At 44.5% G+C, this 14,221-nt stretch overlaps 2 protein-coding genes across 2 annotated transcripts; both read right to left on the bottom strand.

Moving 5' to 3' along the window:
• Nucleotides 1-331: 331 nt before the first annotated feature.
• LOC120666175 lies at nucleotides 332-3,261 on the bottom strand. The gene is made up of 6 exons (XM_039945967.1): nucleotides 2,892-3,261; nucleotides 2,689-2,762; nucleotides 2,518-2,580; nucleotides 2,035-2,136; nucleotides 1,857-1,916; nucleotides 332-1,333 (listed from the first exon to the last, which is right to left on the bottom strand). Exons 1-6 carry the CDS (start codon nucleotides 2,980-2,982, stop codon nucleotides 1,199-1,201), a joined length of 525 nt encoding a protein of 174 aa, XP_039801901.1. The 5' UTR covers nucleotides 2,983-3,261; the 3' UTR covers nucleotides 332-1,198.
• Nucleotides 3,262-4,713: 1,452 nt separating this feature from the next.
• LOC120695078 lies at nucleotides 4,714-8,539 on the bottom strand. The gene is made up of 5 exons (XM_039978397.1): nucleotides 8,143-8,539; nucleotides 6,297-7,984; nucleotides 5,967-6,214; nucleotides 5,027-5,534; nucleotides 4,714-4,950 (listed from the first exon to the last, which is right to left on the bottom strand). The coding sequence occupies exons 2-5, from the start codon at nucleotides 7,980-7,982 to the stop codon at nucleotides 4,714-4,716; spliced, it is 2,679 nt and encodes an 892-aa protein (XP_039834331.1). The 5' UTR covers nucleotides 7,983-7,984; nucleotides 8,143-8,539.
• Between the last annotated feature and the right edge of the window lie 5,682 nt (nucleotides 8,540-14,221).

The following is a 14,221-nucleotide window of genomic DNA, read 5'->3' as shown; positions in this document are numbered from 1 at the left end:
TTTCGTTTGCCGATAATATACTGCGCTCCAATTTGAGGATCCCATCAATTATAATAGGGACTTCAGAATTCTTTGTCGCTCCGATCAGCTTGTTTGCGAAACCTGACATGTACACGTTTTTACAGAGATTATACAAGGTGGAAAATCTGGTGAGGCTTGGTAGCCAGATATTATTATTTGACAGCATACTCTGCTGATGTACATTGTTGAAAATAAAGGTAAAATCAGAGTTACATAACCAACTCAATTCACAATTTTGTACCCACATTTACAATCGTGTAAAGAAAATCTGAAAATGCTTAGAAAAATGCAACTTATCTTATGGATTCTCTTTCTGTCTCCACAAGGGAAAATGGATACGAGAAGCCTTTTGTTCCCCTCACTAGTAAGATTTATGTACAACTTGAGATGGCATTGCACAAATATTTCAAAAAAGTGAACTGGACTGCATAAATATACAAATCTAGATGCTAAGAACTAGTGTACAGAAATAGGAAAATTATTACAAGCTCGTATAATTAATATAACAGCAAAAAATTGACTACCAAAATCTATCAACCTGCTGATCAGATACACACTACAATATTAGTAGTCAGCAAATAGTTCAGAAATTTGGTCATCTGTCCATTCTGCTAATGAAGCAACTGGCATTGCCTTTTTGGGGTTGATAAGTGAACCACTGATGGAAGGAGCATATTCTTGAGTTGGCTGAACACAACCTGCATTCACAGCAGTGAAGTTCCTTTGCTGATGCTCAATAGGCTCCTTGATGGAGGCATGCTGACCATTAAACTGTTCTGACATACCATCTAACTCAGTGTTCATATTTCTCTTTAAAACCTGATTGTTCTCAGTATCTATTCTCGAGCTTGCAGTTTCAACATTGCCATCAGGAAGCATTGCATCACTCTTCAGCTTTTTACTAATATGGAGCATCTTTTCATTATCGAAAGGTAGCCTAATATTTTCATTATCACTAGCCTGAGTAGAATATCTGTCTCCAAACATGACTGTACTTCCACAAAGACTAGGCTGAGAACATGTCTTTCTGCGTGGACCTCCAGCCAACATTTGTAGTCCACCTTCCTGGTTATTTCCTATACTACATCTAGCATAAATATCCAGTGCTGAATTGCTATTATTTGAATCCGATGTTCCCTGGTGTTGAAGAGAAACCTCCATAACTGTCATCTCATTGTTACTGCTTACTGGCCATCATCCTTTCATGACCTAAAAGTCTTGTCATTATATTGGTGGTAGAATCCTCACTTCTTTCAGTAGTATTTGATGAAATCAGTCGCTTAGATGGGGCATCACAATCCTTTCTGAAAATCTGAAAACATTTGCATATTATACCCATATGCCATAAGAGGATTCTCAGACAAAACAGTATCATCTAATGTGTTTGAGAGCATTTGTCAAAACACCCCAGCGAAATTGCTGCAGAAAGAATGCTATACACTTAAAATTCCTGACTCCTGAGACTTGAAACGCAACTGAATTAAAACGCAGATATCAAGAGCCACCTTTTCTTTTTCACTGTACTCGTGCAATGACTAAAGCGCTAACATTTCAAGATTTTAAAAGTAATATGTAGTCCATTCCAGATCAATGGTTGATTAGAAAAATTCATCTTCTGGTTCGCGCTTGATTTGTTGCCTTAAAGTAATGGTTTGTATCTCATTAACACAGTTCATACACAAAATTCAAGTTCCTTTCCTTTTTATTATTCAGTGGAAAATCATATTTCAACATTCATTGTTTACAACAACAATTAAACTGGGAAACCATGACCATCATGAACACTTAAAACAGACTGCAGGCACTAGCAGTAGGTATGGAACTATGGATAATACCTTAACCACTTTGGTAATGTTCAGGTAGCATGCCTTGGGAGTTGGACGGAAAACAGGTACCTGAAATTGAGAACATCCTCAACTGCTCAACTGCTGAACCAATCACTTGCCAGTAACCACCACAGTTGTCGGTATAGTAGTTTGAAAAAAAAAAGAAACCACAGCTTATAAATTTTACCTTACTCAGAAGAATGACACAGCCGATAGAAATATCCTGACCATAATTACCCTCCAAAAGAACTTTCTTGTGTACTGCAGCGGAAATTGTGTCCGTAGGGTCCTATCAAGAATTACCAATCACTGTCACTCAGGTAAAGAGATGCTATTTTCGGGAGAACATATCATTTTACTTGTTTCAAGTGTCCACTCATCAATGAATGTAAATCCCTGCAACTTAAAAAGTACGTAGTGTTCCCATTTCACCCCTCAGCGGCAGGTCGCCTTTACCTTCCTACATCCTGCCTAATAAAAAGAAGCCTCCGGGAAACCAGTAAAGCAACGTATGGGCAAGAGTTAAGGGTACGAATGGATAGTGGGGCACATCACATTAGGTGACATAAAATTCTGTGGCCGTAGCAATCGAACAGGCATTAAACTAGTTACTGAAAAGAAAAAAAGATAGCACAAGGAGCAGAATAAGGCGTTGATGCCCAATGCTAACCTTAAGCGTAATCAGGAGATCGCCCAGACCATTTGGCTTGCAGGATGTCACCACCCCGGCCACCTGACGGCAATGCAAACGCCCATAATGGTCAGTGCGCCACGAAATCACACACTCTGTGTGACCGTATGAGACGAAAAGCTGAAAGCCAGGCAGGTTCGGAACACGCACCAGAGGTGCTCGACGCAATTCCTCGTCACGCCTGATCTCCTCGATCTCCGGCTGCTCCCACGCGCGGTCCTTCACTGCATCGAACGCAGCCCACAATGTTGGACCAATCACGCGCACAGATTTCACTCGCTAAGAAACGCGAAGAGAGAGCTCATCTGCGGCGAGATCAGCGCGACGTGCTCGGAGTCGGAGACACCCCTCACCGAGGAACTGGAGGGCGCAGAGCCAGGGGGGCAGCAGGAAGTCGTCGGCGACCGGGCCCCGCGCGCCCGAGAGCGAGAGGCGAGCCGCCATCGGCGCCGCGGCGCCGCGCCGCGTCCTGGACGGCGGAGGCGGGCTCGGGGGCGCCGCGGCGGCGGGAGGGGTGCGCGGGCCTGTCCCCGCGGGAGGGTGCGGTGGCGCGGGAGTGCGGGGTGGGCGGCGATAGGAACGGAGCGTCGGGGCGGATGTCGGAGTCGTCGACGTCTAGCGCGGCCTCCCAGGCGGCATCGGCGGCGGCGGGGGATAGGAGGAGGTGCGCCATGGAGGAAGGGGGCGGCGGCGGCAACCGGCGGCGAAGTGGTTGTGGGTTTCGTTTTGGGATGGCGCCGAAAGCCGACAGCCCAGCGGCCGAAAAAGCTGGGCCGAAGAGCCCTTTCGCACGGGCCTGGGCTTGAATTGGTTTGTCTGGCGAAGTTGGTTCATTTGAAGTCGGCTAAAGTCTATCTGACCTCCTCCAACTCTCATGCTAGTCCGAATTTCCTCCCTAAACCAGAAAACCAGTTTTTTTGGCTCCCGAAACTATGCAAACCGTTTACTTTACATCCTTTCGTGGTTTTGGCAGCGGTTTTAGCTGACGTGGACCATCCGACGTGGAACTTGTCCGCGTGGGATCCTACGTGGACAAGAGAGGCGCCCCTCCCCGACAGAACACGCCCCCCTCCCCGACAGAACACGCCGCCGCCGCCGCCCGCTCTCTGTCGGCCCTCCCTCCTCCTTCTCCCCCCCCCCCCCCACGATCTCAAACCCTAGCCTCTCGCTGCCGCTATTGATGTCGTCCTCAAGCTCTAGCGTGACACGTTCCGCATGGTGGGGTGAGCCGGGGCAGCGGAAGTCGCCGATACCTTACAGGAATGGGCCATTTGAGTACTGGCCAGATGTGATGTGCCAATGTGGAAGGAAGGCGGGGCTATGGATCTCGTGGTCAGATGATAACCCCGGGCGTCGGTACATGAGTTGTTCTCGCCGAGGGGTAAGTAAAGTTGAGCATCTCGAATACCTAGAATTCCCCACTACCTTGTTCCTTATTCTTTGTTCTTGGATTGAATCGATTCGTGGCCGAATCACAGGAAGGGGGTTGTCAGTTCTTTGGGTGGTATGAAGCCCCATGCGATGTCTTTGTGCGCGGGCTTCTAGTGGATTTGCGTGATGCTGTGTGGAATTTGAAGCGTGAGAACAAGAATTTGAAGGACGCTCTTGGCGATGGTGGTATGAAGCTGGAGCAAGAGAAGAAGAAAGGTGAAGCACTAAAGATTAGGGTGGCAGAGATGCAAGCAAACGCAGAAGCCGTGGTGATTAGGATGAAGAGGTTTGAGAGGGAGAGATTTTTTCTTTCAGTTGTGTGTGTGGGGCTTCTAATTGCATTGTTTTTTTCATGAAGTAGGATGATGAATGTAATTAGCAGTGTAGGATTCTAATGGAATCTGTTAGTTTTAATGGTTGTAATGGAATCTATTAGTTGCTATCTGGTCTACTGTATCGTTGTAATGGAATCTGTTAGTTTTCTAAGTTGTTTTTCATAATCTGTTAGGTGGAATGAAGTAATCAAGTCATATTCAGGAACCAATATGGATCTTGACAATATGCTATCAGTAATCATAGACACATTTCAGAGATTATGATCATCACAGGATCAATTCGAAGCCAACATTGGAAGACAACATGTTCAATATTACATCTAAGGTTGATAGTTGCTGATAGAAAGTGTTCCATACTACATCTGACACTGATATAAAGGTTCCACAACAATATTACATGAACACACATTCAAAGCTTGGCAGAATCCCATGGAGGGAGGAAAAGAACTGGTGGTGCCTTAGGCTTCCTAGGCTTGGCTTGGCTTTTTGGTGCACTTGCAGAGACCCTGGCAGAAGCTGTCCCTGTGGAGATATTTATGGTGGCACTTGAACTTGCTTGAGGTCTTGGAACATTGGCCACCAGATTAATTGTAGCTGATCCACCAGGTCCAGTAGCCACTGTAGCACTAGCTCTTGTTTTGATGGCCTATGAACATAGTTACAGTTTGTTAGTTATGAAAAGCAGATGAATATACTAATTAGTTGAATAGAGATGGATTCACCTTAGCACTTGTAGATGGATCTGATGGAGCCTTTCTTTTCTTAGTTCCTGCTTTTGGTGGGATCCTTGTTGTACTTGTAGATGTGTAGCTTCCCTGTGTGCTTGGCATAGGTACAATGGCTTGTGGACTAACACCACCTGGGATCCCTAACTGAGTTGCAGGTGCTTGAGCAGCACCAACTGAGTGAGAGGCAGCTGCTTCAGCACCAGCTTCTGAGTGAGATGCACTGCCTTGGGCAAGAACTTGATCAGTACGACTTTGAGAGGGTGCAGCAGATCTCTTCTTACATGTTGATCGGTTGTGACCAGTCTGCTTGCATTTTGAACACCTAATGACCGTGCCCATCTTAGACATTTTTGTGCCCTTTGGACCTTCTGTAGAATCCCTTCTCCTCTCCTTCTTTGGCCTTCCTGGCATCCTAACATAACCAGGAGCCTTAAGGGGGAGCCTATCAGATGCTGGCCATCCATTCATTCCTTCTAATGGATTGAGACAATAGTCATATGTCCTGTTGAAAGCCTCAGTAGAGTAACAACTTGCAATATAATCTTCTAAACTGCTGGTCTTGAAAAAAATGCAGGAAATAGCATGGTGACAGGGTAGGCCAGATAACTGCCAATACCTACATGAGCATTGCTTCCTATCCAGATCAACTGTGAACCTATTGTCATAATAGATCACTTCAAACTTGGATTCACCATTGCAAATTGCATGACACCTTCCTGACAATGTGATATATGTATTACATTTCTTCAGTATCGCAGGACATATCTTTGTCATCCACCTCTCTGCCTTTTTCTTTTGTTCATGAATCCTAACCATCACCTTTCTTCTTATAATTTCTAACATTGTAATGATAGGAAACAGTCTGGCTTCAACTATCCACTTGTTGAATGCCTCACATAAATTATTATCAACAGAGTCACACATTGATCCTAACCTGAACCAAGCCCTACTCCAATGCTCTGGATGTGTATTCATTATAGCTTGAGCACCATCTATTGTATCTCTGGCCAACCTTGCTCGAGCTTTGTTAAACAGCAGCAGACATGGAGCCTTGGCACACCTCCAGAACAATTTCTGCCACTCCTTGACACTGAAGTGCTTTTTCCAATTGGCATAGATGTGTCTAGCACAGTTTCTATGCTCAGCAATAGGAGCCCATCTCCGCACAGCATTGAGTACGCCCTACACCATCAGACAGATAGTGTCACAACAAGCTCATAAATTAACTCATGAGAACAGTAAACAGAAGAAGCCAATGAAATACCTTTTGTTGATCTGATATAAACACCCATCCAGAACCATCACCAACTTGTATGTCTTTAAATAATAGGTCACAAAACCAATCCCATGAATCATTGTTCTCCCTTTCAACCACAGCCCATGCAATAGGGTACATTTGGTTGTTTGCATCTCTCCCTATAGCACATAGCAGCTCTCCTGTTATTGCTCCTTTGAAAAAACAACCATCTAAGCCTACAACCTTTCTGCATCCAGCAATGAAGCCTTTCTTCAATGCATCTAGGCATATGTACATCCTTTGAAAGATGGGCTCTTCAAACTCTGGATCCTTAACCACTATTACTGTACTACCTGGGTTACTCCTAAGGAGCTCGGCTTGGTAGTCATACAACCTGTTGTACTGACCTTTCATAGAGTCCAGTGCCTTCTTCATGACCAAAGCCTTAGCTCTCTTAAGTTTTGAGATGCTAACATTAGCAAACATTTCTTCTTGTACAGTCTCCTTCATACTTACAAAGTTCCAACTTGGATTAGTAATAATGAACTTCTCATATTTTTCTGCTATCCTTCTCCCTGTCACAAGCCTATTATCTCTTCTAGGGGGGCAAGTGTGATAGTCTTCAAATGTCACAATCTGCCAGCTCTCACTCCTAGAATTGTTGGACAAAAGACACACCCATGGACAATGCCTCCAGTCACACTTTGCCCTAACCCTCTTAGGGTCATCCTTAATAAAATTTATTACCTTTCTCTCAGCTAGTCCATATCTAATAATTGCCTTTTTGAATTGTTTCTTACTTCTAAACTTCATACCTAACTGAAACTGTGGCTTCCCATTCTTCTTGTATCTAATGCAGCCATCTTCCTTCCTACATAGCTCTCCATTAGGTCCAATCTCTTCTAAAGAGTCTTCATCATCACTGCTACCTGCATATGGGGTTTCATTTCCTTCATCATATCCTTCAAAGCCAACTGGAAAAGCATGTGCTGCCCCTTCCAGTACCACATCATCCAATGTAGCCCTCTGCCCAGATTTTTGTTTCTTCTTGAATTCTTTATAATTTTTCAATATCTCAGCAGCCTCTTCATCATCTTCTGATGAGCATGTATCTCCAGGCAGGTAATCACTATCAGTGCTAGAATCAGGACATGCAGCCTTTTTCTTTCCTCTCACATCCTCTTTTTTTTCCTTTCCTTTCTTGCTTGGGCTGGTGTAAAACACCTCAAGTGCCAAAAGTTGTTTCTGAATCTCCTCCCTACTGCATGACTTCCTTACCACTATTTGCCTTCTTGGTTCTTCGGCCTCTGTATCTTCTTCATCTGCCACATCCATATCCCCAAGCTCATCCTCATAATTACTTGTTCTACCACTTCCATTATCTGACTCCTGTAAAAACGTTGGACTTTCAACATATATCTCTGCAACCTCTCCTTCAGATGTGACACCTGCCATTTCAATGCACACCTTATCATCAACCAAAGCACGAAGACCACTCTTCAATTCTCGGCCAGGGAATAACCAATGAAGCAATGTGCCTTCTTCAACTGCACAATGGTCTTTTAGGTGACCAATGACTTCTGGCAGGGACACTTTGTCTCGGTCGATATATGACATTTGCTCACTTCCTCCAACATATTGTAAAATCTTGCCATCATTCACAAACTCCCCGTTGAAATGGAATCTAACTGTAAGCATTTCCAGCATGTCCATTTCTACCAAAACACACAAATGCTTCTACAATTAACACATCAACACCATCTATTCAACTAATTGGAATCAAGTAATTTAGGCATAAAGCAACACTTCAATGCATCAGATCCAAGGCAAAAAGGACGACAATAAACTAGTTCTCGGGATCCAAATCACTAACCTGCGAAACGAGCTCCGCAACTTCGTACTCGCCTTCACTTCCGGCAAAGGGACCGTCGCATTGTAGTGGGCAGCGAGAGGCTAGGGTTTGAGATCGTGGGGGGAAGAAGAAGGAGGAGGGAGGGCCGACAGAGAGCGGGCGGCGGCGGCGGCGTGTTCCGTCGGGGAGGGGGGGCTAGGGTATTGCTTCAATCGATTATTTAACGCGCGCCTCTCTTGTCCACGTAGGATCCCACGCGGACAAGTTCCACGTCGGATGGTCCACGTCAGCTAAAACCGCTGCCAAAACCACGAAAGGATGTAAAGTAAACGGTTTGCATAGTTTCGGGAGCCAAAAAAACTGGTTTTCTGGTTTAGGGAGGAAATTCGGACTAGCATGAGAGTTGGAGGAGGTCAGATAGACTTTAGCCTTTGAAGTCTTAACATTACAGTTTCCAAAAAAAAAAAGAAGTCTTAACATTACGAAATGGAAAAAGTCATTTTGCTTCTTTCAGCTTTAGACCGAATCTGCTTTTACTCTCAAGACAATGAAACCGTCCGACTAGTCTCCTCGAACTCCCAAAACTATTCACACGACCTCCTTGAGCGGTTTGGGCAGCGTTTTTTTCTCTTTTTTTATATTTATTTTGACTGAATCTTTGAAAAATCATATTAAATTAAAAAAAATTATAAAATAGAAAATTTAATTTTGTTGGACTCCACATGAGTAGATCCACGCAGTGAACATATTATATGATATATTTAGTATAATTTTTTTTCTGTAACTTTAGATATATACTTTTTTGTAATTAATTTATAGCTACAATTTTTGTTGTCTAATTATGGTGCATTTTTTATGGAGGGATAACATTGTATGATTAAGCTCTAGTAAAAGTTTTATAATTATTGGATCATGTACGGCTGAGTTATATATTTATTTAGATTTATCTATAGATTTGTCTAGATTTATCTAAGTTTATATAGATAAATCTATAGCTCAGTCATATATGATCCATTAATTATAAAAGTTTTACTGCAGCTCCACCATATAATGATTAGCCCACTATAAAATTTTTACCATAATTAGACAATGGAAATTGTAGCTATAAATTAATTATAGAGAAGTATATATCTAAAGTTACAGCAAAAAAATTTGTACTAAAATATATGATATCATATGTTCACTGCATGAATCTACTCAAGTGGAGTCCAACAAAATTGAATTTTCTATTTTATGATCTTTTTTGTGATTTAATATGATTCTTTAAAGATTCAGTCAAAACAAACATAAAAGAAAAAAAAGAAAAAACCGCTGCCCAAACCGCTCAAGGAGGTCGTTTGAACGGTTTCGGGAGTTCGAGGAGGCTGGTCGGACGGTTTTATTGTTCGAGAAGGAAAAGCATATTCGACTCAAAGTTGAGGGAGGCAAAAATGACTTTTTCCTTATGAAATAGGGCTTCCAAGGATGGATTACACAAGCTGCAAAATGGTGATTTTGAATTCTTCTTTTCGTTGCTAAAAAAGAACTTCTTTCTTTTCATTTAGTTTGTTATTTTCGATTATTCAAATAGGCTCATGATGTTCTAGCTACAATTTTCTTAGAACATGTGCCTAACCTTGTAGAGGTAATAACTACTCCCTCCTTCCCTGTTTATAAGGCATACACGTATATCAAGATTCAAACCTTATCATCTTTGACCAATAATTTGACTATTAAATTTTTATTTTTATAATGCAAATTTCATATGATTGGATTCATAATCAAATATATTTTACAATGATTATAAGTTTATAATCAAAAGTGATATAATATATGATAAATAAATGGTCAAAGTATTATTTAGAAGACCGTGTCATGTTCCACCATGCCTTATAAACGGGGAAGGAGGGAGTAATCTATATCTCTTATATAAAAAGCTCCCCACTCCCGATCATTGATTGCTATTTCTCTGAAACCACATTGAGACACATCACCTTTTATATTTCAGCCTTTCGATCTTAGGTACAAACTACATCATGGCCATCCGTTCTACAATACCAACGATCTTGCTCTTCCTCTCCCTCAAATGATTTCACATTAGCTTCATTTTAGTTATTAGAAAAACCATCAATCGCACCACTCAACAACAATCACACCACTCGAACGTCATCAATTTCACTTCAGTTATTTCCTCCTCTGCCTCCCGTCCGCAGCGCCCGCATTCGCTGCCTTCTCCCGCCGCCCCGACCCGCCCTCGCCTACGCCGTGCGCGCCTCCTCCACCAAGTTACGCTCACCAGCGAGGTGTACTCGGATGATGTGGTCATTGAGGAGGCCGCAACGACACCCAAGATCGACCGGCACGTGCGCGTCATGCCACTGCCCCACATCTACCACGTCCTCAAGGCGCCTGACCTCAACGTCCAAGGCATGGAGGGCGTCGTCAAGCAGTGCGTCGACAAAGGCGGAGGAGCGGTGCTGAGAGGAGCAGCAGCCGGAGGAGGGGATGTCGGTTATGGAGGCCAACAGAGGTGGCGCTGGCAGGGGATGGAGTGGTGGCGGCGGGGAGAAAGATGGAGTGACCCGAATAAAGATAAAGGGGAAAAGAAAAGGAAGAAAAAAATAAAAGGAAAAAAGGGAAAAATGGAAAAGAAGAGAAAATAAAAAGGGAAAAGAATATGAGAGAGAAAAGGAAGAAAAAGGTAAAAAATGGGAAAAGAAAAAAGAGGAAAAAATAAAAGGAAAAAAATGGAAAAATGGAAAAGTAAGAGAAAATAGAAAGGAAAAATCAAAAGAGAGAGACAAAAAGAAAAAGGTAGAATGAAATAAAAATAAAAATTCATCTCATACTTCACAAGTGTTATTTTTCATTAATCTTCTATTTACCAAAAATAATCTTCCTCCCATATTTCAAATCCCGCAACAACACGCGGGGAATCACCTAGTTCTTTTAATAATTGTGGTCTAAAGCATATCCGTCCTCGTAGGAGGATACCTGAAGTTAGATCTCCATTTATCTAAAGGATAAAATTCATTTTTGGCTGTCGAACTATTGTCTAAATTTGGTTTTGACCATTGAATCGCAAATTCAGGAATCTTTTGCCACCTAACTCGTAAAACTGTTCATCTTGGGCCATCAGATTGTTTTGGTGATGGTTTTGCTAACATGGACGACACATGATGGTGAGGTCCACTTGTCAGCCTTCATCTCTCCTCTCTTTCATCTCTCCTCTCCCTCTCTCTTTTTCTCCTATCCTTCTCCTCTGACCATGCGCCGCCTGCCGCCCTCCATCCCCTCGTGCGCCTCTCTAGCTCTTGGCCCCCGGCGGAGCTCGAACTCGCCCAGCCGGCGGCGCAGGCCACAAGGTGATGCTCTAGCTCGCCCGCATGGTGGCGCTGGCCTACGACGGAGCTTGCTCGGCGTGTTCCCACCGACAGCGAGTCGTACGTCGACTGGGACTTACACCTACAACATCTATGCAGTGAGGCGAGTTCAACAGTGGGTGATGTGTGTGAGAAGCAATGACCAAGCATGGCTAGTGGCGAAGAGGGGGTTTCGATCGGCGGCGAGCTCCATGGATGAGCGTGGAAACCGGTGGAACGTGGTGGAATGCGGAGAGCATGAGCTTTAGGAGGTCGCTTACATTCGATTTGAGCCGTTTGACAAGGGAAATGGGAGCCAGAGACGAGAGTCCACCTACGGGCGTATCTCGGGCCCGCTGGCGCTAATGGCAGACGATATATGGCGGATGGTGAGCTTCGATTCCTTACCAGAAATGAGTCAAAGCTCATCGGGAGCAGGTTGGGGAGGTAACAGGGAGGGTGGAGGAGGGTCAGGAGAGAAAGATTTGAGTTTGGTGGCGTAAGGTGCCAAGAAGGTCAGCTCTGTTTGTTCTCGAGAGGTACAAGAAAGGAGGGGGCGAGTGAGGAGAATGGAGGGGTCGGGGCTAAAGCTAAAGTAGATACAAGGTATTGATGTCACCAGCTACATACTCAAATACCATTACATAGTTACATACTCATTCTCTCAATACCAACTACTATCTGCAACTAGTACTGTGCCCTGATGTTGTACATATAAAAGCATGGTTACAAGGGCTGAGCTGAGCATACATATGCTCATAACATATTGAAAGTTATCGGGTGCTCTAGCCTAAGAGGGGGAGGGGGTGAATTAGGCACTCTAAAAACTTAGACCTATGGCTGCAACTAGTTTGCACAAAAACTTAAACTAAAACATGCTATCTAGATGTGCAACTAGGTTGTTCTAGTGTGAAACCCCTATCCCAAAAGAGTTTAGCAACCTATAGCCTTTCCTATCAAGAAACTACTCTATGAAAGTAAAGGCATACAAAATTGCTAGTATGAAATGCGGAAGTTTAAAGAGCGGGATAGGAGATAGCAAACTCTTGACGCGGGTGTTTATCCCGTAGTTCGGTTAGCCACAAAGGCACACCTACATCCACGTTGTTGTAGCACTCACTAAGAGTATTGCTACTCGGCCACCAAATCTCTTCCGTGAACACAATCACGGTCACCTTGGCCCCCGGGTTCCACTAAGGAGCTTCTCCACAAAGGATGGGGGTCTCCACGTCCCCCCGCACAAAGATGTCGTCGCCGCTCCACACCAAGTCGGAGGGTCGATGACGTTGCCGGCGAGCTTCACGCTCCAAGGTGCTGGCGCACCAAGCTCTTGTTTTGGTTCGCTAACGAACCACAGCACAAAGGCTCGAAGCCTTGCAATCTCACTCACTAAGAGCTAATCCTTTACACAACACTCTCAAAGTGTGCTAAGGGCTAAGGATATGATCTTGATGCTTTTATATGGCTTGGAGATGTTCTTGGGTGTGTGTGGGATGTCCAGCAACTCCAGCAATCTTCAAATGGCCGGGGTGAGGCGTATATATAGGCCACCAAGTCTTGTAGCCGTTGCTCCAACGGTCAGTAGAAAATCTGCGTATCACCGGATGAACCGATGCCTCTGGCAGGGGTAGCGTCGGTTCATCCGGTCACTCTAAGACACGAAGTAGCCGTTGAACTTCTGACTGCTGACATAGTGACCAACTGACCACCGGTTGAACCGATGCTTGCCCGTCGGTTAAACCGGTCACTCACAACCTTCTTCTCTTCTGCTGACGTCAATGCACCGACGCAATACTCCGATGCACCGTCGGTTGAACCGGTGCTAAAGAAACTTCTTCTAGGCACTTAACATCGTCTCTGGTATACAGTACGCCCAAAGCACCGATGCCCTTTCTTGGACCGTCGGTTCAACCGGTGCCTATAGGCTGACTTGGTTTCGATTTCCTCCTGCACCAAACATCATAGCATCGGTTCTTCCGACAAGCGTCGGATGCACCGATGCTTAGGCATCGGTTCTTCCGGTGCTCCTGATCCGAAGAGCTTTCAGGGCGCTGCCCTGAGACCCGCGAGGGGCGGCTCCCCCTCGACCCCGGTCCGCTAACCGGGTAGCGGAACCCCGTAGGGGTGGCCCTTCGGGCCTTGCTACGCATATCTTTTCTTTCTCTTTGTTAACAAATGAAACAATGGCAAGTTTTGAGCGGGCCTTAATTCTCCACATTCTTTGCGGTGTTGATGAATGGCGAGATAATGCAAAATGTATGAATTAATAAGGTAATTCTGGAAGCCCCAAATAATGTTTTGTCCAGGCCAGGGCGGAACTCAAGTTTGCCACTGGGTCTGCCGGTCCCAATAAGTTCGGAAGATTTCAATAGAAAAATACTGTATATTGGTGTTAATTAATAGTGTTAATGACGCCATCCTCCTTCAGTTGTTTGATTGACAAACGACTAGAGGGCAGCATGTACTCGGGAGCCAAACCTAATGTGCATTAAAGGCATCTTCGGGCTTTCGCACACTGCCATATACATAGAAATCATCCCGATCCCTCACTTGATGCCCAGGAGGGACTAGTTCTTGACTTCTTGTAGCGCTGCATGGTGAAGACCCCCGGACGGCCTTTCAGCCTTGTCCTGACGCAAAGAAAACCTTGTAGCTAGTCTGCCAGATTAGCCGCTAGCTAGTCTCATGTTCACCGCCAATGCTGACTCGTATGGGACAAGAAAACGGCGCGGCTTTGCCGCTTATGGCCATCGTTAGAT

This window comes from Panicum virgatum, chromosome 2K (genome assembly GCF_016808335.1).
Source record: "Panicum virgatum strain AP13 chromosome 2K, P.virgatum_v5, whole genome shotgun sequence".
NCBI lineage: Eukaryota > Viridiplantae > Streptophyta > Magnoliopsida > Poales > Poaceae > Panicum > Panicum virgatum.
The sequence above is the reverse complement of the archived record's forward strand: the minus strand, read 5'-3'. Positions and strand labels throughout refer to the sequence as shown.

Bases quoted from the DNA above. Each gene is read 5' to 3' on its own strand.
- LOC120666175 (XM_039945967.1), bottom strand. From the start codon at position 2,982: ATGGCGGCTCGCCTCTCGCTCTCGGGCGCGCGGGGCCCGGTCGCCGAC. The intron at 2,137-2,517 runs GTTAGCATTGGG...AATTCTTGATAG, and splicing joins ATCTCCTGATTACGCTTAAG to GACCCTACGGACACAATTTC. The intron at 1,917-2,034 runs GTAAAATTTATA...TCTCAATTTCAG, and splicing joins GTGTCATTCTTCTGAGTAAG to GTACCTGTTTTCCGTCCAAC.
- LOC120695078 (XM_039978397.1), bottom strand. From the start codon at position 7,982: ATGGACATGCTGGAAATGCTTACAGTTAGATTCCATTTCAACGGGGAG. The intron at 6,215-6,296 runs GTATTTCATTGG...CTGATGGTGTAG, and splicing joins TTATATCAGATCAACAAAAG to GGCGTACTCAATGCTGTGCG. The intron at 5,535-5,966 runs GTTAGGATCAAT...GGCTTTCAACAG, and splicing joins TGGAGTAGGGCTTGGTTCAG to GACATATGACTATTGTCTCA.